This window comes from Lepus europaeus, chromosome 5 (assembly GCF_033115175.1).
Source record: "Lepus europaeus isolate LE1 chromosome 5, mLepTim1.pri, whole genome shotgun sequence".
NCBI lineage: Eukaryota > Metazoa > Chordata > Mammalia > Lagomorpha > Leporidae > Lepus > Lepus europaeus.
The window spans coordinates 94,183,620-94,209,640 of record NC_084831.1 but is presented as its reverse complement, the minus strand read 5'-3'; the positions used below and the strand labels follow the sequence as shown (position 1 = coordinate 94,209,640).

General features: G+C 40.1%; 1 protein-coding gene and 1 pseudogene across 3 annotated transcripts in view; both read left to right on the top strand.

Moving 5' to 3' along the window:
• The window catches only part of SASS6 (SAS-6 centriolar assembly protein), a 48,872-nt gene that overhangs the window by 13,755 nt on the left and 9,096 nt on the right, over positions 1 to 26,021 (top strand). For 2 of the 3 annotated variants that reach the window (XM_062191814.1, XM_062191816.1), the window contains exons 8-14: positions 12,714 to 12,905; positions 14,874 to 15,068; positions 15,187 to 15,276; positions 15,353 to 15,532; positions 15,917 to 15,998; positions 17,680 to 17,816; positions 19,630 to 19,758. In XM_062191814.1, the coding sequence (XP_062047798.1) occupies positions 12,714 to 12,905; positions 14,874 to 15,068; positions 15,187 to 15,276; positions 15,353 to 15,532; positions 15,917 to 15,998; positions 17,680 to 17,816; positions 19,630 to 19,758 (1,005 nt within the window). The remainder of the gene's footprint in view (positions 1 to 12,713; positions 12,906 to 14,873; positions 15,069 to 15,186; positions 15,277 to 15,352; positions 15,533 to 15,916; positions 15,999 to 17,679; positions 17,817 to 19,629; positions 19,759 to 26,021) is intronic. The other variant, XM_062191815.1, reaches the window with a different exon arrangement.
• On the top strand, positions 7,726 to 8,052 carry LOC133760500 (ubiquitin-fold modifier 1-like; annotated as a pseudogene).

Sequence of the window (26,021 nt, the reverse complement as noted above, 5' to 3'; positions counted from 1 at the left end):
CGACGTGGGCGACCCAGAAGAAGCTCCTGGCTCCTGGCTTTGGATTGGCCCAGCTCCTGCCATTGCAGCCATTTGAGGAGTGAACCAGTGGATGGAAGATCTCTTTCTCTCTGCCTCTGCCTCTGCCTCTCTGTAACTCTGACTTTCAAATATATAAATCTTAAAAAAAAATATTTATATGGGAGAGAGACAAACACAGAGAGCTCTCATCTGCTGGATCACTCCACAAACGCCCACAATAGTCAGAGGCTGGGAGTTGGAAACTGAATCCAAATCTCCCATGTGGGTGGCAACCACTTTAGCCATCACTCTTGCCTCTCAGGGTCCCCATCACCAGGAAGCTGGAATCTGGAGCCAGAGCCAGGAATGGAACCCATGCACTTTGATGTGGGATGCGGCACCCCAACCTGTCTTTTTTTTTTTTTTTTTTTTTAAGATGTATTTATTTATTTGAAAGAGTTACAGAAAGGCATAGGCCAGCTCTCTGCTGTGGCCAGGGAGTACAGTGGAGGATGGCCCAAGTACTTGGGCCCTGCACCCCATGGGAGACCAGGATAAGCACCTGGCTCCTGCCATCGGACCAGCGCAGTGCGCTGGCCGCAGCGCGCGGGCCGCGGCGGCCATTGGAGGGTGAACCAACGGCAAAAGGAAGACCTTTCTCTCTGTCTCTCTCTCTCTCACTGTTCACTCTGCCTGTCAAAAAGTAAAAAAAAAAAAAAAAAAGAAAGGCATAGGCAAAGAGAGAGAGGTCTTCTAGCTGATGGTTCACTACCCAGATGGCCGCAACAGCTGGAGCTGCACCAATCCGGAGTCAGGAGCCAGGAGCTTCCTCCCAGTCTTCCACGTGGGTGCAGGGGCCCAAGGATTGGACCATCCTCTACCATTTTCCCAGGCCACAGCAGAGAGCTTTTATCGCAAGTGGAGCAGCCGGGACTCGAACCGGCATCCATATGGGATGCCAGCACTGCAGGTGGCAGCTTTATCTGCTATGTCACAGTGCTGACCCCCCAGTCTTATCTACTAGGCCAAATGTCTGCCCCATAAGCATCTCTTAATGTGAATTTTGACCATTTTTATTTCTTCCATGGATTATTTTTTAATATCTTTTGCTCCCTTTTTCTGCTGTTTGTAGTATGGATTTATCTTTTATAGTTTCTTTAATATTAAAATTTATTTTTATGCATTTTACTTGATGTTTGCTCTTAGGGTATAGCTTGATGATTTCTTTAGGAATAGCTTTCACCTTAAGATTTAGAAAATTGTGCCACACCTCTAATTTCCCTGATGTGCCTTCTCAATCTGTATACTACTGCAGAAGTTCATTAGCTTCTGTCTTTTGTCATTCACTTGTTTTGCCTGTCCTTGAATTTCATATAAATGGAATTATACAGTGTGTGTTTGTGTATGATTTCCTTCATGCAACATAATGTCTGAGATTCAATTATATTCTTGTTTGTTTCTTTATATTGTTGTATGGTATCTTACTATAGCGTCTTCAGAGAGTTAATGGAAAATGGACATTATCTTTGAGTTCCATTTTCTAGAAAATTTTTAAAGTATCTGCATGTGAATATTTATATTTTGTATTGGTCAAACATTGAGTTGTTTTTGACATTTATTAAATTGGTGTGAACTTTCTTATATATGTCTTTCTGTTATTTATGCATAATTTTCTTGGGTCTGTATCTAGGGTTAGAATGGCTGGATTCTAATGTAGGCTTATGTTTAGTTTTGGTAGGAATTGCCAAATGGTTTTCAGAAGTGGATATTCTTTGCCTTCTTGTGGGTGTGTAACAGTATGTCATAATAACATTTTTTCATATGCATATTGATCACTTAATTTTCTCACAGGTGGTTATTCCATTAGCAAATTTGCCTATTAGTATTTTTGATTTGTAGGAATATTTTGTATATTCTGAACGTGAGTCATTTGTCAGATATGTTTGTCTCTCATATCCATAGGTGATTGGTTCCAGGACACTTGTACTACCTGTGCCCCCACCCCAATATCAGAATCCACAGATGCTCAGGTCCCTTATATAAAATGGCATGATGTTTGCATGTAACTTACAAACATACTCCGATATATCTTCAGTCATCTCTAGATTAGTTATAATATCTTCTACAATGTAAATGCTATGTGAATAGTTGTTATTTTGTATTGTTTATGGAATAATGACAAAAAAGGTCTGTACATTTTCATCACAGAAGAAGTCAATCATTGTGAGCCTAATACATATTACTGACAGTAAAGAGATATCAGATAAATACTGATCAATCAATGAGTATTGGAGAGAGAATCTGTGACATGGTTGAAGGCTACAGCAGGGAATGCCAGTGCTTCATTTGTGTGGATTCAGTGTGAGACTCGGTGTGCGGCAAATTGTTTGTGTTTTGTTTTCTCTCTCTCTCTCTTTTAATGACAGAATTACAAAGGTAGAAAAAGGTCTTCCATCTACTGGTTCACTCTCCAAATGGCCATAATGGCTGGAGCTGCTGATCTGAAGCCAGGAGTTTCTTCCAGGTCGCCCATATGGGTACAGGGCCCAGGGACTTGGGCCATCCTCTGCTGCTTTCCCAGGTGCATTAGCAGAGAGCTGGAATGGAAGTGGAGCAGCCAGGTCTCAAGCGCTGGCTTTGCAGGTTGGGGCTTTAACCCACTGTGTCACAGTGCCGGCCCCTCTGTTTGCTTTTTGGAAATTTCTGGATTTTTTTTCTATCTGAAGTTGGAATCCACAGATGTGGAACCCAGGGGCTTACTCCAAATATTTCTGTGGTTGGTCTTTCATTTTTTAATGGCATAAAGTAAGGATATTACACTTTATCAATCATGGATATTATAAATACTTTATACTAGTTGTCATTTGTCATTTACCAGTACCTTTTCCATATACAATTCTTTTTGTTTGTCATCAAATCTGTCAATTGCCATCATTGTTTGAGATTTCATGTTTAGAAAGCCCTTGCTACCCCAAGGTAATGAAAAATACTCTCCAATATTCTAATACTTTCATAATTTCTTGCTGTGTATAGCTATCTAATGTATTATGGAATATATTTTTGTGGAGTACAATATGAATTTTTTTGAGAGCTTGTTTGGAGGTTCTAGCAGGGGAGCGCAGCTACTCGTATACCCTTGACCGAAGACCGGTCCTCCTCTAGTGGGGAAAGTCGTCCTCTTCGACCGAGCGCGCAGCTTCGGGAGGGACGCACATGGAGCCATGAGGGAGGAAGGGGACACCCGCCTAGCCAGCCAGATCAGCCGAATCAACCCTGGCGATCAGTGGGGTGACAGATGTCACAGCCAGATCGCCCTCACATCCATGAATTCTTTTTGATAGTCTGTTATCTGTTCCAACACCATATTCCCCCAATGATTTCAATAATACTTGTATCATGTACTAAATTCCTTTGTGTCCTAGGACTTCTCTTTGAACAGTTGTTTTACATTTATTTATTTATTCATTCATTCATTCGTTTTTTTTAAGATTTATTTATTTGAAAGTCAGAGTTACACAGAGAGAGGAGAGGCAGAGAGAGAGAGAGAGGGCTTCCATCCACTGGTTCATTCCCTAGTTGGCCACAATGGCCAGAGCTGCACTGAGCCGAAGCCAGGAACCTGGAGCTTCTTCCAGGTCTCCCATGTGGGTGCAGGGGCCCAAGGACTTCTACTGCTGTCCCAGGCCATAGCAGAGAGCTAGATCGGAAGAGGAGCTGCCGGGACTAGAACAGGCGCCCATATGGGATGCCGGCACTTCAGGCCAGGGCATTAACCCACTGCGCCACAGCTCAGGCCCCTCATTCATTCATTTATATGGCAGAGTTCTAGAGAGAGGGAGAGAGAAAGGGATCTTCTATCTGCTGGTTCACTCCCCAGATGGCTACAGCAGCCAGGGCTGGGCCATGCTGGAGCCTGGAACTCCGTTTGTGTCTCCCACATTGGTTGATAGGGGCCCAAGTACTTGGGCCATCTGCTGTTTTCCGAGGCACATTAGCAGAGAGCTGGATTGGAAGTGGAGCAGCTGGAACTCTAACTTGTACCCATAGGGAATATGGGGTTTCAGTGTCTTGGGCAGCAGCTTAATGGGCTGTGCGACAACTGTGGCCCCTAGACAGTTGTTAAGAACTGATATCTAGCATTTTCCCATGCAGTAGAAAGATTTATTTAGCTATTATTTGTTTAAAACACACTTGCAGTTTACTTTTTATTTCCCATTCTCTTTTTTCCTTTACTGTTTTGTTAATGTTTTTGGCTCTAGATCAGGCCATTCACTCCCCCACCTCCACGATTGTTGTTAGATTTTTCTGATTGTTTATTGGATATATATATATTAATATAATGTATAACAACCATACTAAATTTACATATTCTAGTAGTTTGGGGGTTTATTTTTAGGTTTTCTAGATATATACATAAACCATAAAAATCATAATTTGTCTCTTCCTAAAATTTGTCTCTTGTACAGAAAGATGCTATTTAATGAATTCTAATTCTAATCTTTTTTGGTACATGACTAAAATAAGTATTGTGTTGGCACTGTATTTGAGAAAAAAAGTTTCTGTTGTTCCTTACTTCTTAAGAGTTATAATCCAAAGAGTACTAAATCAGATGAGAAAATTTTTGAAGATCTAAACAAATAATTATATTTTCCCATTTAATCTAATGTAATTATAGCAATAGATTTTCAAATGTGGAACCATCTTCTTTTTTTTTTTAGATTTACTTATTTGAGAGGCAGAGTTACAGACAGATGGAGAAACAGAGAGAGAGGTCTTCAGTCCACTGGTTCACTCCTCAAATGGCCAAAACGGCCAGAGCTGGGCTGATCCGAAGTCAGGAGCTTCTTCCAGGTCTCCCATGCAACTGCAGTGGCCCAAGCACTTGGGCCATCTTCCACTTCTTTCCCAGGTCATTAACAGGGTGCTGGATTGGAAGTGAAGCAGTCAGGACCCGAACTGGCATACGTATGGAATGCTGGAACCTCAGGTGGAGGCTTAATCCACTATGCCACAGTGCTGGCCCCTGGAACCATGTTCTCATTCATTCAATAGTACTTACATAGGCAGGAATTTTTTTTTTTTTTTAAGATTTTATTTATTTATTTGAAAGTCAGTTACACAGATAGAGGAGAGGCAGAGAGAGAGAGAGTGGTCTTCCATCTGTTGGTTTACTCCCCAATTGGCCGCAATGGCCGGAACTATGCTGATCTGAAGCCAGGAGCCAGGAGCTTCCCCTGGGTCTCCCACGCGGGTGCAGGGGCCCAAGGGCCTGGGCCATCTTCTGCTTTCGCAGGCCATAGCAGAGAGCTGGATCAGAAGTGGAGCAGCCAGGTCTCGAACCGGCACCCATATGGGATGCTGGCGTGTCAGGCCAGGGCGTTAACCCTCTGTGCCACAGCGCCGGCCCCAGCAGGAATTTTTAATATCTTAGTGCATCAATTTGCTGATACTTAATTTAGGATATGTGAGAAGTAAAGACATTTGGCTCATTTTCAAAGTAAGGTATTTGTGAGTAGACAGCTAGTGTAACAACTTGTAGATGTGTGGAAAGTTGCAAGCAGCTAGCTGGCATAACATCCAGGTTACATGTACTTTAGGCAAACGGAATGTTAGGAGTGGTGAAATAGCTGAAGCAAATCTCAGGAAAATTATAACACTGTAGTTCTCAGCCAATGAGGAACTAGGGGAGGGACCTGTGTGTTACAGAGTAAATAGCTTGTTGTTAACTGCCCAGGATGTGCCTGCCTACCTACCAGACACTGGATCTTGCAGTACTGTTAATGAAGTCTTGCCTTGGCTGCATTTCCGGAGTCTTAGCCTATCTTTTGGTTGGACAGGTGAGGCTATTTCTCACAGAATGTTTTGTATATATATGTAACATTAGTCTGAGATTTCCTCCCTTTTCCCCTTGTTCTTGTTATAGCTATGGGCTGTAGACTATAGCATTAGATTTATGCTAGCCTTATGAGAGGATGAATGAGAACATTATATTAATATAAGTAAACTATAGCAGGATTTGTGTACACCAGGCCTTTTAACAGGAAGTAGTCTTTTATTATGCCAGCATAAGGCCCAGGTGGAATTTTTTATCCAAAATCCTGAGCCCTGAACGAAGAAAGGTTGTCCCTTAAATACGGTTTTAGCTTCTTTGTCTCCCTTATATGGTTACCTGCATACATTTGATTGGATTTTTTTTTTTTTTTGACAGGCAGAGTGGACAGTGAGAGAGAGAGACAGAGAGAAAGGTCTTCCTTTGCTGTTGGTTCACCCTCCAATGGCCGCCGCAGTAGGCGTGCTGCGGCCGGCGCACCGCGCTGATCCAATGGCAGGAGCCAGGTGCTTATCCTGGTCTCCCATGGGGTGCAGGGCCCAAGCACTTGGGCCATCCTCCACTGCACTCCCAGGCCACAGCAGAGAGCTAGCCTGGAAGAGGGGCAACCGGGACAGGATCGGTGCCCCAACCGGGACTAGAACCCGGTGTGCTGGCGCCGCAGGTGGAGGATTAGCCTATTGAGCCGCGGTGCCGGCCTTGATTGGCTATTCTAATGTTACATGGTGACCACAGGATTGATACAGTACCACACATGGGAAGGTACTTACTGAAGATGTTTTTTTTCCCACACAAGTAACTGAGCCATAAGCTGTCTGGCAAGGGTTAACATCGTTGCTCTACTAACAAGCAGAACCTGAAATGGTTACATACAAGCAGATAGAGACTACAGTTGAAGCATTCATAGACAAGCAGATAACAACCACATTTCATTCCCAGGACAGATGCCTCCCTTTTTCTTCTGACCTTGGGAAGGCCTCTACCACAACTTCAATCATGTCAGTTAGAAACAAGTTTAATTAAAAGGCAGAGGCCCCTACCACAGCCTTCTCCCATTTTTGATGATTTCTGCATATGTCATGGGGAATATAGTAACAGCTACATTGTCTGTATTTGCCACTTCTCTGCTTAAGTGAACAGTAAACCTGTTGTACCATTTCTAGCTTAAGGCATTTGAAAAGTTGAGAGAAAATTTGACTTCTTTGTATCTTATCATTCTTTCTTTTATGATTCTCATGTTTTCATCAAACCACTACTTATATACCAAATCGTCTTAATTATTTCAACATTGTTTTCCCTCATTTTTATAGTATCTTCTGAGAAGAGGGTTCTAGCAACATGTAGAATCAACCATCTTTTAATGTATGCATTATTTTCAAGATTTATTTATTTGAAAGGCAAAATTACACAGAGAGAGAGATACAGAGAGAGAGATCTTTCACTACTAGTTTGCTCTGCAAATGACTGCAATGGCCATGGCTGGGCCAGGTCAAAGCCAGAAGCTCAGAGCTTCTTCCGGGTTTCCCATGTGAGTGCAGAGGCCCAAAGAGTTGGGCCATCTTCCACTGCTTTTCCAGGCACATTAGCAGGGAGCTGGATGGGAAATGGAGTAGCCGGGTCTCAAATTGGTGCCCATATAGGATTCTGGTGTGGTAAGCAGTGGCTTTACCTACTACACCAGAATGCTGGCCTATATGCATTATATTCAGTGTCTTTATAGGTTTTTCTGTTAATCCTTGTTTTTGAATTCTTACAATTCTAAGACCTTTGCCAAAGTTTTTCTTACCTAATGTTCTCAGAGGACTGTGTGTCCTCCTCTAATTGAAACCACTATAGAAAATTCTCTTGAGAGATGTGGGTCTGAGTGGGGCAAACAGTAAATAGTACCTAGCACCATGGAGGAAGTGGGGCTATGCATCAAGGTAGGCATGGGGTGTCTGTCTAGACTAGATCCCCTTCTGCTAAGGCTTCCTTTAAGATCACCCTGACATCATTCTCAGGGCTGCCATATAGAGTACTCAGTGTTCCTGCAAGTATACCTTTCACATCAGTTTTGAAGGTTTGTCACAGAAAAATTTAAAGTTCTTGCAGCAACAAGAGCAATTATTACCAAAGACAGACTAGGAATAAATTTTGCATGGACTGCTGGAAATGCTCTTATTCTTCTAAAGCATAGTTCAGAACTGCAAGTTATTCCTAGAGATCACATTGGAAGAAGTTAGTATCTGCTACTGGAAGTACTATTATCTTCAGAATAAATATTGTGGTTGTTTTTTTTTTTTTTTTTTTTTTTTTTTTACAGGCAGAGTGGACAGTGAGAGAGAGAAAGAGACAGAGAAAGAAAGGTCTTCCTTTGCCATTGGTTCACCCTCCAATGGCCGCCGCCACTGGTGCGCTGCGGCCGGCGCACCGCGCTGATCCGAAGGCAGGAGCCAGGTGCTTCTTCCTGGTCTCTCATGCGGGTGCAGGGCCCAAGCACTTGGGCCATCCTCCACTGCCTTCCCGGGCCATAGCAGAGAGCTGGCCTGGAAGAGGGGCAACTGGGATAGAATCCAGCACCCCGACTGGGACTAGAACCCGGTGTGTTGGCGCCGCTAGGCGGAGGATTAGCCTATTGAGCCACAGCGCTGGCAATATTGGTATTTTTTATTGCCATAAAATTGTACTATGAAAACATCCAATCAATGAAACAATGGAAGGGGGCTCTTCTATCCTTTCTTGTTACACTCTTCATGTGAAGAGCTTTTTTTTTGGAATAGATGAATAATCCAACTGTGTTACAGCTGGAAGATACTTCTGATGATTGAGAACATTTGGAGAATTAATAATTGCTCATTCTTACATATTTGTCTTTGAACTAAAAATATAAAAGGTTTATGGATCATAAATGGCAATTACTTGATAGCATCTGACTTGCAGACTATAGTTTGCTTCTTAAATATGAGCATATAATTTGATAGAAATAATAGATATAATAATTGAATTTATTTGGATTTGCTTTAAGTTTCACACATTATGTGTTCCATAAATTTTGATTTAGTTTTATTTATTTGTTTCTAGATTTATTTATTTGTTTGAAAGAGTTATAGAGAGAGATGAAGGGAAAGAGGGAAAGATCTTCCATTCATTGGTTTGTTCCCCAGATGGCTGCAATGGCAAGGGCTGAGCCACGCCAAAGCTAGTAGCTTCATCCAGGTCTCCTGTTTGTGGCAAGGGCCCAAATACCACTGCTCTTCCCAAGCCTTTAGCAGGGAGCTGGATTGGAAATGGAGTAGTTGGGACCCTAACTTGAGCCTGTATAGGATGCCAACATTGCAGGTGGCATTTTTGCCTGCTATACCACAGTGCTGGCCCCATAAATTTCAGTTAAGTATCAAAGAGCCAAAATGATTTTTTTAATCTAACCCTTATGTGTATAAATTAAAATCCTATGCCAAGTAGTTTTAATGGTGATTTTGCAGAATCTAGCATTTGTGATGCTAAGAATTGACAGTACAGTGGAAACATCCTTTGTTTTTATGCATTCCTTTATTTATCTCCTTTAATACAACTTTCTTTTTTTTTCTTTTTTTTAATATTTATTTATTTTTTTATATTTTTGACAGAGTGGACAGTGAGAGAGAGAGAGAGACAGAGAGAAAGGTCTTCCTTTGCCGTTGATTCACCCTCCAATGGCCGCCGCCACTGGTGCGCTGCGGCCGGCGCACTGTGCTGATCCAAAGGCAGGAGCAAGGTGCTTCTCCTGATCTCCCATGGGGTACAGGGCCCAAGCACTTGGGCCATCCTCCACTGCACTCCCGGGCCACAGCAGAGAGCTGGCCTGGAAGAGGTGCAACCGGGACAGAATCCGGCGCCCTGACCGGGACTAGAACCTGGTGTGCTGGCGCTGCTAGGCGGAGGATTAGCCTGTTGAGCCACGGCGCCGGCTTTTTTTTTTTTTTTTTCTAAAACACATCTCTGGGATGTGGTTCAGAGTGCACAGTGAGAGAGAGAGAGAGAGACAGAGAGAAAGGTCTTCCTTTTCTGTTGGTTCACCCTCCAATGGCCACTGCGGCCGGTGCATTGCGCTGATCCGAGGCCAGGAGCCAGGTGCTTCTCCTGGTCTCCCATGTGGGTGCAGGGCCCAAGGACTTGGGCCATCCTCCACAGCACTCCCGGGCCACAGCAGAGAACTGGACTGGAAGAGGAGCAACTGGGACAGAATCCGGTGCCCTGACCAGGACTAGAACCCGGGGTGCCAGCGCCGCAGGTGGAGGATTAGCCTATTGAGCCGTGGCGCTGGCCCAATACAACTTTCAAAATAGGAATTCTTTAGGAACCATTGTCTTTTGTGAGATAATATTCTTAAAAAGCATTCAGGAAGAGGATGTTGCAAAGATGTAAAATTTTCAACAGAGTTCAAGGAAATGCTAATAAGTTATACTTACTGAAGACCTGTCTTTTAAGAAAATTCTAAGGTTAGTCATCCAGGCGAATCAGAAGCCAGAAAACACATGGGGAAGTCCAGTTGACTAGGCTTATGATAGAGAGGGCAGTCATGAGGGACAATAATGAAGGGAACAAAAAGCTGTTGCACAGTTTCACAGCAAAGGCCAACTAGCTAGACAAAACTGCAGGAGGTATGTTGGGGAGAACTGAAAGGGAGAATAAATATTCAACATACTCATAAGTAGCAGAAGGAGTTTAGAGCAAATTATATGCCTGTGAACATATAGATTACAAAGCATCCCTTAGGAGGATGGAAACATGCATAAGATTTTATTTGCCCTTCCGGAGATCAGTATCTACACATCTTGCAAGATGAAATGAAGTTTCATAGTGATTAGTCAAAATTCTGAAATCTTACAACCACTGGATAAAACCAGTTCTCTATTTTTACTGACTTTAGCCTCTCTTGACTTCAGTGTCTATGTTAACCTTCTTGGACAGTTACTGTTAGCATCTTTACTTGCTTGCTCTAGGTTTTTTTCTTTTCTTTCTTATTTCTTTGATTTTTTTTTTCCATGATTACATTTTCAGTTCTGTGTGAACTCCTTCCTGTTTTATCTCTTTTACCCCATCTCTCCTTTTCAGCTTTCCAAAAATGAGGGAATTCCTAATATGGTAAAGTTTCCAAAATATTTTATCAGAGGGACACTCTCCACTAGTGGTTAAGAATTTTTAATGGGAACAAATTTACTGCAGTGCAGTTTGAGAACTTGTATAAAGCTTTATATTTGTTTATACTCTTTAAATTATAATTGATTTTAAGGAAAATTCTGATTTTTGAATATTCATACACAAATATTTATAACTAATTGTGATAAAATAGAAAATAAGTGTTCATAAGAACACTTTATGAATCATGCAATAACAATGGGATAAAGTGTTGTACATTTATTAAAGTATTTGTAGAGTTTTTTAATGATGAGAGAAAGTGCAAATGCCAAGAGGATTAAAGGCATGATTAAATTGTATAAATAGGTTGATCTTAATAGGTTTGAATGTGTGCTCATATACTATGTGCATATGTAGAATATCAATATGGATGTTTAAATAACTAGAATAGAATATTCCTAAATACTTATTGAGTGATTTCTTGAATGGGATTGTATGTCTTGATTTCCTTTATTCCTTTAAGAGCATGTATAACTTTTCATCATCAGAAAAAAATGCTTTATTTTAAATAGATAATAAGAATTTGATAGAATTCATTACCAGAAATTATGTGAACAGGTTTGTGATAGGATTCAGACAAGCACCAGAGATTATAATTAAACCATGAATTTGTTGTAGGTAAAATGCAACTATTAACTATGAGATTAGAGTAATGAAGAAAGCTTGCTGATTTTACAGTTTTAAGGTATCTTCTCATTATCATTCATAAATACTGATTGTTTAAAACTAAAACTAAAACAGGGCCTATAATGGGTTGGTCTGCTGTCTGCAGTGCTGCTATCTCATATAGGTGCCAGTTTGAGTCCTGTCTGCTCTGCTTTCCATCTAGCTCCCTACTGATGTGCCTGGGAAAGCAGTCGAAGATGACCCAAGTCCTTGGGCCTGTGCACCCACATGGGATACCCAGATGAAGCTCCTGGCTTCAGCCTAACCCAGCCCTAGCTGTTGCTGCCATTTGGGAAGTGACCCAGTGGATGGAAGATTCTCTCTCTCTAACTCTACCTTTCAAATAAATTAAAAAAAAAAAAAAAAAACTGAAAAACCAAAAACTAAATATAGTGGTGTTTAAAAACAAAACTCAAAATTCTTGCTCATTCTTTTTTACACAGATTCATACTATATATACTATTTTGCACTTTGCTTTTTTTTTATTTTCTTAAGATTTACTTATTTACTTGAAAGACATTGAGAGAGAGAGATTGATCGTCCATCAGCTGGTTCACTGCCCAAATGTCTGCAATGGCAAGGGCTAGGTCAAGCTGAAACCAGGAGCCTGGAACTCCATCTGGGTCTCCCACTTTGGTGGTGGGGGCCCAAGCACATGGACTCTGCTCCTCAGCTTTCCCAGGTGTGTTAGCAGGAAGCTGGATGAGAAGTGGAGCAGCTGGGCCTCAAGCCAGTGTCCATATGGGATGCCAGCCTTGAAGGTGACAGCTCAACTTGCTATATTACAAAACCAGCTCTGCAGTTTTTTTTTTTTAATTAGTCATACTTCATTCTTCACTTATCTTTCCATACCATTAATTCTAAGCATTTGCGAGAAACAGAGATTATGAACAAGATCATGGTGATAAATTTGCCTTTATTGACCTTCTCCTTCATGAAATCCATAATTCAAAATAGGCTCCTTGGAAAAAAGGAAAGTCTAATAATTCTAGAGAAATTTATGATTATTTTTTGTGTTTATATGTCTGATTTTTCTTGGTGCTCTATTTTTACATAATAGGCACAAGTTCAGTATCAGCAACAGCATGAACAACAGAAAAAGGATTTAGAAATCCTCCATCAGCGAAACATCCACCAACTACAGAACAGATTGTCTGAGTTAGAAGCAACTAATAAAGACCTAACTGAAAGGAAATATAAAGGAGACTCCACTATTAGAGAACTTAAAGCAAAACTTTCTGGTGTTGAAGAGGTATTAGCCCCCCTCCCTCAGTATAAAAATGCATTTTATTTTCATCACTTCATTTTAATTTGATTAATGTTTGTTTATTTTATATTATGTTATAATTAATATATAATTAACATACATTATTCCATCTAATATTTGATTAGTTTAATATATTAGTTCATCCTGGATGCCTTGCATAAATGTCCTGTGGTGTTAGGGTAATCTGTTCAGATAATACACACACACAAAAAAAAACCCTGAAAATCTGAAATTTGATAAAAAGAGTTAATTCAAGACAAAACTGAGTGAAGACTTGAATATTTTTAGTTAGGGTCTTGAGGAACAATTGACTGGCATAGGACTGTGTCTTCTCAGTGCCTTTTTACATAAGTTTTGATATGATTAAATAAAATAATTTATGAAGTATTTGTTATTTTTGTTCTACACATGAGAGAATTGAGTAAGATAAAATAATTTCCAAGATCACACAGTAGATGAGCCAGGGTGTGAATTCTTTTTTTATCTATCTATGTATCTATCTATCTATCTATTTATTATTTTGTATTTATTTGACAGAGTTAGACAGTGAGAGAGAGAGACAGAGAAAGGTCTTCCTTCCATTGGTTCACACTCCATATGGCCGATACAGCCGGAACTATGCCTATCTGAAGCCAGGAGCCAGGTGCTTCCTCCTGGTCTCCCATGTGGGTGCAGGGGCCCAAGCACCTGGGCCATCCTTCACTGCTTTCCCAGGCCACAGCAGAGAGCTGGACTGGAAGAGGAGCAACCGGGACTAGACCCCAGTGCCCATATGGGATGCCGGTGCCACAGACAGAGGATTAACCAAGTGAGCCATGGTGCCGGCCTCCCAACCCCCGGGGTGTGAATTCAAGTTTATCTGATATCAAAGTCTGTGCTCCTCAAAACCACCATGATATAACATACAAAATTATCTTTTAAAATGTTTGTTTAAAACTATCTGTAAATACTGAATACTGGATTTTATGTGCCAGCAATATTTGAGTTTGGTATGAGCTGACTGGGAGGGAATCTAGAATTTTTGAAATCAATGTATATACATATAGATTTTTTTATCTGAGAAGCAGAGGAGCAGAGAGAGAGAGAGCAAGAGCGAGCAAGAGAGAGAGAGATAGGGAGAGGGAGAGAGAATGAGAAGGCATGCTCCCATCTGCTGATTCACTCCCTAAGTGCCAACAATGGCCAGGACTGGGCTGAGTCAAAGCCAAGAGCCAGGAACTCAGTCTAGGGCTCCCATTTGGTTGGTAGGAATCCATTACCTGTGCCACCACTGCTGCTTCCCAATGGTCTGCATTAACAGGAAGATGGGTTCAGGAGCTGGAGGCAGAAATCAAATCTAGAATCTATGATGTGAGACTTGAGTATCTCAACCAGTGTCTTCACTGCTAGGCTAAGCACTGTCCCTTGAAATCAGATTTTAATGAACAACTTTATCTACTTATTTTTGCTTTAAAGAATAAACCAAAAGGAGATCTAGAAATGTTAACATACTTGTTGACATGGAAAGATACTTATGATGTAATGTAATACAGTGAGAAGTAGGTTTTAAAACTCAACAGTGTGATCCTTTTAAGAGAAAATTTCTGTGCATATAAGCAGAGAATAATATTAACTGTAAATTGTGACTCTCACCCTTGGCCACCCTTGGAATCAGTTGGGGAAATAGCAGAAAATTCCCATTATAGGTTTCTATAGATTTTAGTAATTTATTCATAAATCTGGATTACTGAATTTTCTCTTCCTGTGATTGAATTACATGATATAAAAGTACTTCAGAAGTTCATGGAAGACTCTCTCTTAGTATATTATAGTGTATTTTGAATTTGTAGGTTACTCATACCTTAGAGAGACTTTTATATTCTTCAAACATCTGAATTAGAAATAACCAGACGAGCCAACTTCACTTTTTCATAATGTGTAATACAACTTTTTTTTTTTTTAACCACCTTCTAGGAGCTGCAGCGGACTAAGCAAGAAGTTCTTTCTTTGAGAAGAGAGAATTCTACACTAGATTCTGAATGCCATGAGAAAGAAAAGCATATTAATCAGCTTCAAACAAAAGTGGCGGTTTTAGAACAGGAAATCAAGGATAAAGACCAGCTTGTTTTAAGAACAAAAGAAGCATTTGATACAATCCAGGAACAAAAGGTCTACTTTAAAAATTTTCTAAACAAATTGATGATCTGATCACATTTACAAGTGCTGTTTTTCCTAAACAAACACAAGCGCTTTAATTATTTTACATGTTTTTTAACAAATATATCAGGTGGCTTTAGAAGAAAATGGTGAGAAAAATCAGGTACAACTGGGAAAACTTGAAGCTACAATAAAATCATTGTCAGCAGAACTTCTGAAGGTGTGTTTTAAAACTTGATAGAATATTAATATTTCATTAAATTATGTAGAGATATACATGTTAAGCTGTTTTACAGGCAAATGAAATTATCAAGAAGTTACAAGGAGATCTAAAAACTCTAATGGGTAAGTTGAAACTGAAGAATACAGTTACTATTCAGCAAGAAAAACTCTTGGCTGAGAAGGAGGAAAAATTACAAAAGGAACATAAAGAATTAGAAGAGGTTGGACAGTCTCTCCGAGTTAAAGAGCAAGAGGTAGTTAATATTTTGTTTTTATTTTGTGATTATTCTGTTTGTAAACTATAACAAATTTCCTCAGATGCGTCTTTTCTAAAATTTTTAGTTAGAGAATGCTTTGGCTTTATTTTCTAACACAACTAGATTCAACAGAGTTAACCTATTTCAGTTTGAAAGGTCAGAATGACTCAAGCATATTGTTTTACACACATATATAGTGTGTATATATATATATATGCATCTATATATAGATACACATATATTGCATTACATAGATGAGCTAATTCCTATATTCACATTTAGTAATATTTGTAGTATTTAATTAACTGTAGTGTATTTTTTTTTAGTTTTTATTTTAACCTTTATTTTGTTTGACTTACTGTGGGAATTGACATATTTCAGGTATGCAAATTACAAGAACAATTAGAAGCTACAGTTCAAAAACTTGAAGAAAGCAAACAGCTTTTAAAAAATAATGAAAAACGTAAGTATGTTATATTTTAAAATTTTATTTATTTATTTGAAAGGAAGAGGCACAGAGACAGAAAGAAAGCTGCCATTCACTGGGTCATTCCTTTAATGTCTGCAACAGCTGTGGCTTGGCCATTCTCAAGCTGGTAGCCAGGAACTCAATCCAGGTCTCTCATGCAGTCAACACATGCTAATGCTTGCATATTAGCAAGAAGCTGTAATAGGGAATGGAGCTGGTACCCAAACCCAGGTACTCTGATAAGGGATGTGATCTTCCTAACTGGCATCTAAGCTAGTTAGCCAAATGCCTGCCTCATATTTTTATGTAAATGAAATTTATAGTTTTATTGTTAACAGTTTTAGGGATGGGCATTGTGCAAAGGGTTAAGCTGCTGCTTGGTATGCCCACATCCTGTAGGATTGCTGATTCAAGTCCCCACTACTCTGCTTCTGATTCCACTTCCTGTAAATGCTTCTGGTAGACAGCAGATCATGGCTCAAGTGCTTGGGCTCCTGCCACCCCTGTGGAAGACTTGGATGGAGTTCTAATCTAGCTTCAGCCTAGGAGATTGCTGTTGTGAGCATTTAGGGAGTGAACCAGTAGATGGAAGATCTCTCTCTCTCCCCCCCCCACCCCTTTTCTCTGCCTTTTAAGTAGATGAAGATAAGTAAACATTTTTAAATTTTTATTTTGAAATCATAATGGTGTAGATCAATCAAGATAATTGCTATATACAAATAATTTCTGCTTTAAATATATTTTTAATTCCTTTACTGTAGTAAGTTATATCATCTGCCCTATAGAACACTTACCATTATAAAGAACACTTTATTGATATCCCAAAATTGAAAGTGTTGAAAATATTAATTGAACTTGCTGTTTAAATATTCCCTATCTCCTTTGTAAAAATTGCTGTTTACATAATATTAGTAACATTAGTTATTTGAAATGAAAGTAAAAATTAAGCTTTTAACTAACATTTTCTCAGTTCCTGGTACTGAGAATCAGACATAAGATTGTGATCTTTTTTTTTTTTTAATTTATTTTTTATTTTTTTATTTTTGACAGGCAGAGTGGATAGTGAGAGAGAGAGAGAGAGACAGAGAGAAAGGTCTTCCTTTTTTTTTGCTGTTGGTTCACCCTCCAATGGCCGCTGCGGCCGGCACATCTTGCTGATCTGAAGCCAGGAGCCAGGTGCTTTTTCCTGGTCTCCCATGCGGGTGCAGGGCCCAAGGACTTGGGCCATCCTCCACTGCCTTCCCGGGCCATAGCAGAGAGCTGGCCTGGAAGAGGTCAACCGGGATAGAATCCGGTGCCCCGACTGGGAATAGAACCCAGTGTGCCGGCGCCGCAAGGCGGAGGATTAGCCTGTTAAGCCACAGCGCCGGCCAAGATTGTGATCTTTAAATAAACTAAGATACTGTTGTGGTGGCAAAAACTTTCAAAGAGATGCTTGAGTAGCAGAAATATATGCTTCTGGGAATAATAGAGTAAGGAGTTCTATGGGGCAGTTGCAAAAATAACAATCTTGAATGAAGAAAAGTAGGTGAACCTGGATTATTCTCATGGGATATGAGATAGTTGTAAAAAACTCAATTTTAAAAAATGCTAATATAACTTTTAACTCTTTAAAATGATTAGGAAAATATAAAACAGTGAATAAAGTACTTTGTTTCTTATTCTTTTATTTAAGTAATCACATGGTTAAATAAAGAACTAAATGAAAATCAGTTAGTGAGAAAGCAAGATGTATTGGGATCTTCTACAACTCCACCTGCTCATTCTAATAGCAGTACAATCAGAAGTGGAATTTCTCCTAACCTGAATGTGGTAAGATTTAATATAAGATGTGAATAATCTTAGTGAATATCCTAAAACAAAAGTATTCTCAGATTGTTAGGAAGTCTCAATGTTTTAAAGTCCTGGTACTAGTACAAACTGTAGCTCTATAATTATTTATCACTGAAGTAGAGTTGAAGTTGTAGGCAATAGGACAGAGGCATACTTGCTCTTAACAAAGAGGCTGTATTTCAAGGGCTCACTTCTTTTAAGTCTTTAATAGATACAGAAATCATTCAGTACTAACTAATGTCAGATTCTGTAAAACATACAGATGTTCATGCACAGGCATACAGGCACAATCTTTAAGAAACTGCAGGAAGAGAGAATTCAGAGTTTAGACTCAAGTTTGGAACTATGAGGGAAAAAGCCTAACAGATTCTATGAGGGGGAAAAAGAAAAGTAAAGCCCCATTAGCAGGTTTGTTAGTTCTAGGTTCTTGAAGAAACTCATGAAATACAAGTTTCTAGCTCTTGGGACCAGGTCTTTGACTTTTTCCTTCCAAGTAAGAGGGGGAAGATTATAAAAGCAGCTCCTTCCATCCAAAAGGTGGCCTGGTACTATCAGATGGTTAGGGCTTGGTCATAGTAAGAGCTTGTCTAGAATTCACAGGTAGGCCTCGGAACTCTCTTGTTGAACATAACAGTTTCACAGAAGATTGACATCAGACAAGGTCAGTCTGTGACTGTGAATGATCAGGACAAAAAGACCACTCCATAATCATGTCTGAACAGACAAAAATACGAACATTACCAAACCACAAAAATAGCCAGGCATCCTTCTATCATGACTAATGTGAGTTGCGGCTACTTCTGTTCCAAATACAGCTTTGGCCTTAATGCCTTCTTCCTGCCTTGTTATATAGGATATATTTAGATACCAGGTCACACATTGACCCTTACCTCCTGATAACTTCCAATCCACAGCAAAGTCCTACAGTCCTAAACTTACATTAATTCACCTAACATGTGCTTAAATCTAATTAACAAGTTCCTACTAACTCTGCTTACTGAGACCTGTGGTGTGCAGTCTACTTTGTTGCAAGGAACAGTAAACCCAGCTTGTATACTACAGCTATGTTCCTTGTGCTCTTTGGCTGGGAGGCATTGGCAGAGGGCTTAAAATTTTGATGCCTAATTGAAGTTTTAATCTAGTCTGATGAATCAGATAGTACTAGATGTCTGAAGAAGGGGTAGGATTATTGCTAAACTGGGAAAAATTGTGGAAAGGATTGCCTGGGGCTGAATAGCAAACTTGAAAAAACTTAACGAGCTTAACCCTGAATGACTGATGATAAATAGCCACTGGTATCTCAAGATTGATTTCCCAATTCACCTCTTAATTATAAAAATAAGCCTTATTTTTTGACAGTGGTTAATGGTGGGTCCACTATTTCGAAAATTAGAGGGAATGCAAATAATTGTCTCAGTTCATTTGGGAACACTGATCTTGTTTTTACTCAGTCTGGCAGAAAATTATGACTGATGTACGGATCTGTGACTCCACCCTGTCCCTCTTCTCCCTATTTTGGAAGCCTGGAGTGAACCAAGATTATTCAGAAGTCTGTTTTTTAACTCAGTTGAAAGGAATGGCCAGTTGTTTGTTATAGCCAAGCTTGCACAGCCACTTTGAAAGGCCCTCTGTCCTAAAAAGTATCCCTGCCTTGTGCTAGGTATTAAAGCAGAATTTTCTAGTCTTAAAAATAGTGTTCTTAACTGTTAGTTATTATACTAGATGGTAATGCTTCCTGGATCAGCAAATATTATTTAGAATTAATTTCTTATTTTTATGTTTTCATTTTTAGGTTGATGGTAGACTTACCTACCCAAACTGTGGGATTGGTTATCCTGTCTCCTCTGCATTTACGTTTCAGAATACCTTTCCTCATCCAATATCTGCCAAAAATACCATCCACCCAGTTTCAGGACCAAAGGTAGCCAAATTAATTAATACTTCTTAACTGTATATATAGCATATAGGTATATATTATTAGCATATAGGTATTTTTCACTTCTTTTTTTTTTATTATTTGAAAATCAGAGTTAAACACAGAGGAGAGGCAGGGAGAGAGAGAGGTCTTCCATCTGCTGGTTCACTCCCCAATTGGCTGCAATGGCCGGACTGCGTCGATCCGAAGCCAGGGGCCAGGAGCTTCTTCCTAGTCTCCCATGCAGGTGCAGGGGCCCAAGGGCTTGGGCCATCTTCTCTTGCTTTCTAGGCCATAGTAGAGACCTGGATTGGAAGTGGAGCAGCCAGGACTCGAACCAGTGCCCACATGGGATGCCGGCACTGCAGGCAGCAGCTTTACCCACTATGCCACAGCGCCGGCCCCTATTTTTCACTTCTTAAAAATTAATTTCTTTTTTGACCAGTTGTTAAGTATTAGATAAATACATTCCTAAGGAGTCAGCATTGCAGTGCAGGGGGTTGAGTTGCCACTTGTGAAGCCGGCATCCGTTAACACAGTCTTATCACAGTGCCATTTTGAGTCCCCACTGCTGTACTTCCAATCCAGCTCCCTGCTAACGCACCTGGGGAGGCAGCAGACGATGACCCAAGTGTTGGACCTCTGCTACCCCTGTGTGAGACCCAGATGCTTCCTGTCTTTGGCCTGGCCTGGCTCTGGCTATTTGACTGTTTGGGGAGTGAAAAAGTAGATGGAAGATCTCTCTGTTTCTCAATCTCTCCCTCTGTGTCTGTCACTCTGCCTTTCAAGTAAATAAACATATAAGTACAATTCCTGAATATCTAGTATATACATACATACTTAGAGAAAATATTATGTGCACTATCTGTTTCTATAGTCCCTGTAATTTATAAAAGTCGATATAGTTTCTGCTTAAACTTCATTAATTTCTTGTTGTTTTTTTTTTAAAGATTTATTGTATTTATTTGAAAGGCAGAGTTACAGAGAAGGATAGGGAGAGACAGAGAGACAGAGATCTTCCATCCTCTGGTTTACTCCCCAGATGGTCTCAGTGGCCAGGACTAGGCCAATCTGAAGCCAGGAGCCAGCAGCTTCTTCCAGATCTCCCACATGGGTGTAGGGGCCCAAGCACTTGGGTCATCTTCCGATACTTTTCCTAGGCCATTCACAGGGAGCTGGATCTAAAGTGAAGCAGTCAGGACCCAAACGAACATCTGTGTTGAATGCTAGCACTACAGGTGGTAGCTGTAACAGCTACGCCATGGCACCAGCACCCTCCCACCAAAATTATTTATCATGTTATTATTAATGTCTTAGATTTATATAGTACTTTCCTATATATTATTATTTTTTATTTAGAGTAATTTAGTCTACCTGTTCAGTAACTTTTCATTTTCAATCCCAACTTCAGGTCCAAGTTGACTTTTCCCTAAACCACAAAGACAATTAAGTATTTATGAAAAAGGATATTTTATAAAAGATAGAATTGAGGCCTTGGAAATTAATATTATAAACTTTTTGTCAAGTTAGGTCTGGGCTGTAATAAAAATAAGTTATTTTTGTTTTTTAGGCATGTGCTTCTTTTTAGCCATATCTTTATTATCATCTGGAGCTATTGAAAATAGCTGAGAATGAATGAAATGAGAAGCTGAGTTTGCTTAGAATGCCTTGTCTAAAGAGTATTTATGGGCCGGCGCCGTGGCTTAACAGGCTAATCCTCCACCTTGCGGCACCGGCACACTGGGTTCTAGTCCCGGTCGGGGCACCGGATTCTATCCCGGTTGCCCCTCTTCCAGGCCAGCTCTCTGTTATGGCCCTGGAAGGCAGTGGAGGATGGCCCAAGTGCTTGGGCCCTGCACCCGCATGGGAGACCAGGAGAAGCACCTGGCTCCTGGCTTCAGATCAGCAAGATGTGCCGGCCGCAGCGGCCGTTGGAGGGTGAACCAACGGCAGAAAGGAAGACCTTTCTCTCTGTCTCTCTCTCACTATCCGCTCTGCCTGTCAAAATAATAAAATAAGAAAAAAAAAAAAAAAGAGTATTTATAAGCCTTACATTGGCTCTTCTTAAATTTTTTATTTAGAATAAATGGGTATGTGTATTCAAAGTATTATTGTTTCATAATAAATATTAGTATACTCAAGCATGTTTACAATCTTGGTTTCAGCTTTTTCTTGGAAATTATTGAATATAAGGCTGTCTTCGCTTTAAACAACTTTCTAGGTTTATCTATAATATCCAGATACTATAAATTGTTGCCTAGTTGATAGGACCAAATATGATTTATATTTTTTCTTAAAGGTCTTGTGTAATCAAAATATTGTTCTTAAAAATTTTCTTAAACATAGAAGCAAAACTTTTGCTATTTCTTATATCATGATCTCTATATTCTTTTATCATGTAGCCCTAATAATAAAAAGAAAGTGATCGTATTTAGCATGAATCTTCAGTACATGAATGTTTGTGAATTTTGTGCATATACTACTGTATTAGATACATTATAACTTAGTCATTAAGAGTGTGAGCTGTGGCTCACTTGGTTAATCCTCCACCTGTGGCACCGGCATCCCATATGGGTGCTGGGTTCTAGTCCCAGTTGCTCCTCTTCCAGTCCAGCTCTCTGCTGTGGCCCGGGAGGGCAGTGGAGGATGGCCCAGGTGCTTGGGTGCCTGCATCCGCATGGGAGACCAGGAAGAAGCACCTGGCTCCTGGCTTCGGATTGCCATAGCTCCGGCCGTAGTGGCCATTTAGGGGGCTGAACCAATGGAAGGAAGAGAAAAAAAGAAGATCCCCCTTTCTCCCTTTCTCCCCTTCTCCCCCCTCCCGCTATTTAAAAAAAAAAAAAAGAGTGTGATATAAAAAACACAGTGGGATATAATATTATTTTTTTTTATTTATATAAAGGAAACAAATTTCATGTATTTCATATGCACAGTTTTAAAAACATAATGATACTTCCTACTCTACCCTCTTTCCATCCTTTGCTCCTACCTGCCTTCCTCCTTCTTTATTTTTCTTTTGATTTTTGCAATGACATATTTTTAATCTACTTTATAATCAAAAGATTAACCCTGCACTAAATAAAGAATTCAAGTAGTTAAGTAGAAAAACCACTGTTTCTCAGGAATGTAGACAAGGGCTAAAAGCAATAATCTAATCTCCAAATGTCAATTTCATTCATATATATTGCTTTTTTTGTTATATTTGCTACCACAAATCAAAGAAAACATGATATTTGTCTTATGGGGACTGGCTTATTTCACTAGGATAATGGCCTCTAGTTACAGATTTCCTTGGTTCTTTGTGGAGTGATTTGTTAATTTTATTGTATTCTGAAGCTTTGAGTATTATGAGGTTCTAGATCTTGTTACATCCTAAGGAGAAAGCAATGTTTTTAAAAATAGCAGTCTTCTCTGGTTCCACTTTTTTTCTTTATTTAATTTGAAAGGCAGAGTTACAGACAAGAGAAAGGGAGAGACAGAGAAGAGAGAGGTCTTCCATCTTTTGGTTCATTCCCCAAATGGCCAGAACTCCTGGAGCTGGACCAATCAAGCCAGGAGCTTCTTCCATTCTCCCACATGGGTGCAGGGGCCAAGCACTTGGGCCATGTTCCACTGCTTTCCTAGGCCATTAGTAGGGTGCAGCCAGGACTCGAACTGGTGCCCATACGGGATCCCAGCGGCACAAACCTACTGCATCATAGCGCCAGCCCCGCGGATTCTGATTTGCCTTCAGTAGACTTGCTCCAGTGTTAGTTTACTTTTCCAAAAGTTTGCCTTGCCATTTGGAATTGTCCCAAGTGTGCACTTTGCAGGGTCTGTTCTATGACCTGATCATATGGTCCATTTCCCAAAGCCTTTGATATGCTGATTAGGTTGAGATCTTGCAAGTGGAATTTATAAGTAGGCCCAGGAGTTTATAGATCATCTGTGGGTTCTCTTTCTTGTGTTCCTCTCCATGATTTCTGTCAAATTTTCTAGATTCCTGGGCTTCCCCCCTTCCTGATCCTCTGTATAAAAAGCAGAAGTTTAGGTTCTCCTTCTCTGTCACCTGGTCGCTGTACCTGTGTCTGTGTCTAGTGCCAAACAGTAAGAGGACAAAGTTAAAAAGTAATGAGGATTTGGCCCATGCTCATAAGATCACAGTGCCTTTGGTTGGAGAGTATGATTCCTCTCCTTCAGAACTGTAGTGTCTGCTGGCTGCTGTAGCTATCACCATTGCTTCTGCTTCCAGTTGTCTGGATTGGGACAGAAGATAACAACAAAATAAAAAAGGGATTTTCCTCACTGTCTTTGCCCCTTAGGAGTTCTTTTTTCTTCTCAGAGTAGAAAGAGGAATCTACCTTGATCCTGGTTTTCTTCTAATTAGTACTTACCTGAAGTATCATCTTGTGTCCTTTTACCAGTTTGTATCTATATTTAAGTTTAATTTCTTTTAGATAATCTATAGATGTCTCTTACAGTTTTATCCATTCTGACATTGTATTAGAAAATTTAAAATGTGGTATTTATAAGATTTATTGTCTTGTTCTTTGTTTTTTGTGTGTCCTGTCTGTTCCTTGTGCCTCCTGCTTTCTGCTTGCCTTCTTTCCAATTGTTTATCCTATTTTATTTCCCATTTTATATTTACTTTTGATTTTGTGCTATTTGTGTTTGCTGAAGTCTACATTATACATTTTCATGTTATAATATATCTTCAACTAATACTATTTCCCACATGAAATAAGAACCTTGTAATAATATTCTTCTGTTTCCTCCCTGTCCTTCTGCTTATATTGTCAAAATTTTACTTCCATATTTGTTGTAAATACAATCTATTTTTCTTTTGCTTTAAACAGTTTTTAAAGAAACGAGGCAATGATCAAGAGTCTTTGGCCTACTGTTACATTTACTGTTTACACACTATTCCTTTGTGTTGGTCTAAGTTTTATTTTGTTTATTTTTTTAAAGATTTATTTATTTATTTGAAAGGCAGGGGTATAGAGAGGCAGAGGCAGAGAGAGATATCCATCCACTGGTTCACTCCCCACGTGGCTGAAATGGTCGGAGTTGGGCCTTTCTGAAGTCAGGAGGCAGGAGCTTCCTTCAGGTCTCCCACCAGGTCTCCCACGCGGGTGCAGGGGCGCAAGACTTGGGCTATCCTCCACTGCTTTCCAGGCCATAACAGAGAGCTGGATCAGAAGTGGAGCAGCCAGGTCTTTAACTGTTGCCCATATGGGATGCCAGTGCTGCAGGCAGAGGCTTTACCTGCTGTGCCCAGCGCCGGCCCCAGGTTTAGGTTTTAATCTGGTGTAATTTTACTTTCTCCTCAGTAACTTTTTTTTTTTTTAAAAAAGATACTTTATGTATTTATTTGAAAGGCAGAATGACAGAAGGAAAGGTAGATCAATCTTCTATCTACTGGTTTACTCCTCAAATAGCCACAACATCCAGGTCTCAGCCAGGCTGAAGCCAGGAGCCAGGAAATCCATCCCATTCTCCCACAAAGGTGACAGGGACCCAACTACTTGGACCATCATCTACTGCTTTCTCAGGTACATTAGCAGGAAGCTATATTGGAATTAGAGTAGCTAGGACTGGATCCAGAACTCCAAAATGGGATGCTGGCACCACAAGCCAGGGCTTACCCTATTGCACCATAGCTCGTGTCCCCTCTTCTCAGTAAGATTTCTTGCAGTGTAGGTCTGTGAGAAACGAACTTTTCCTTCATTTTTCCCATTATATTTTTTTATTTTATTATTATTTTAGATTTTATTTATTTGAGAGTAGAGTTACAGACAGAGAGAGGGAGAGACGGAGAGAAAGGTCTTCATCCACTGGTTCACTCCCCAAATGGCCACAGTGGGGGGAGCTGGGCCAATCCAAAGCCAGGAGCTTCTTCTGGGTCTCCCATGTGGGTGGCAGGGGCCCAAGCACTTGGGCCATCTTCTACTGCTTTCCCAGGCCATAGCAGAGAGCTGGATTGGAAGAGGAGCAGCTGGCACATGAACTAGCACCCATATGGGATGACAGTGTCATAGGCGAAGGCTTACCCTACTACACAACAGCACCAGCCCCTATGCTTTTATTTTTACCTCATTTTCTCCGTATACAGAGTTGTAGGTCGGTAAGTTTTTTTTTTTTTTTTTTTTTTTTGTCTGAATTTGAAGAAGTCAGTCTGTTATTGCTTGGATTGAATTGTTTCTACCTGGATAAGACTAGTCATGTTTATCACTCTCTGGGTGCTTTTAAGATATATCTTTTTCATTGATTCAGTAGCTTAGTTATGTTCT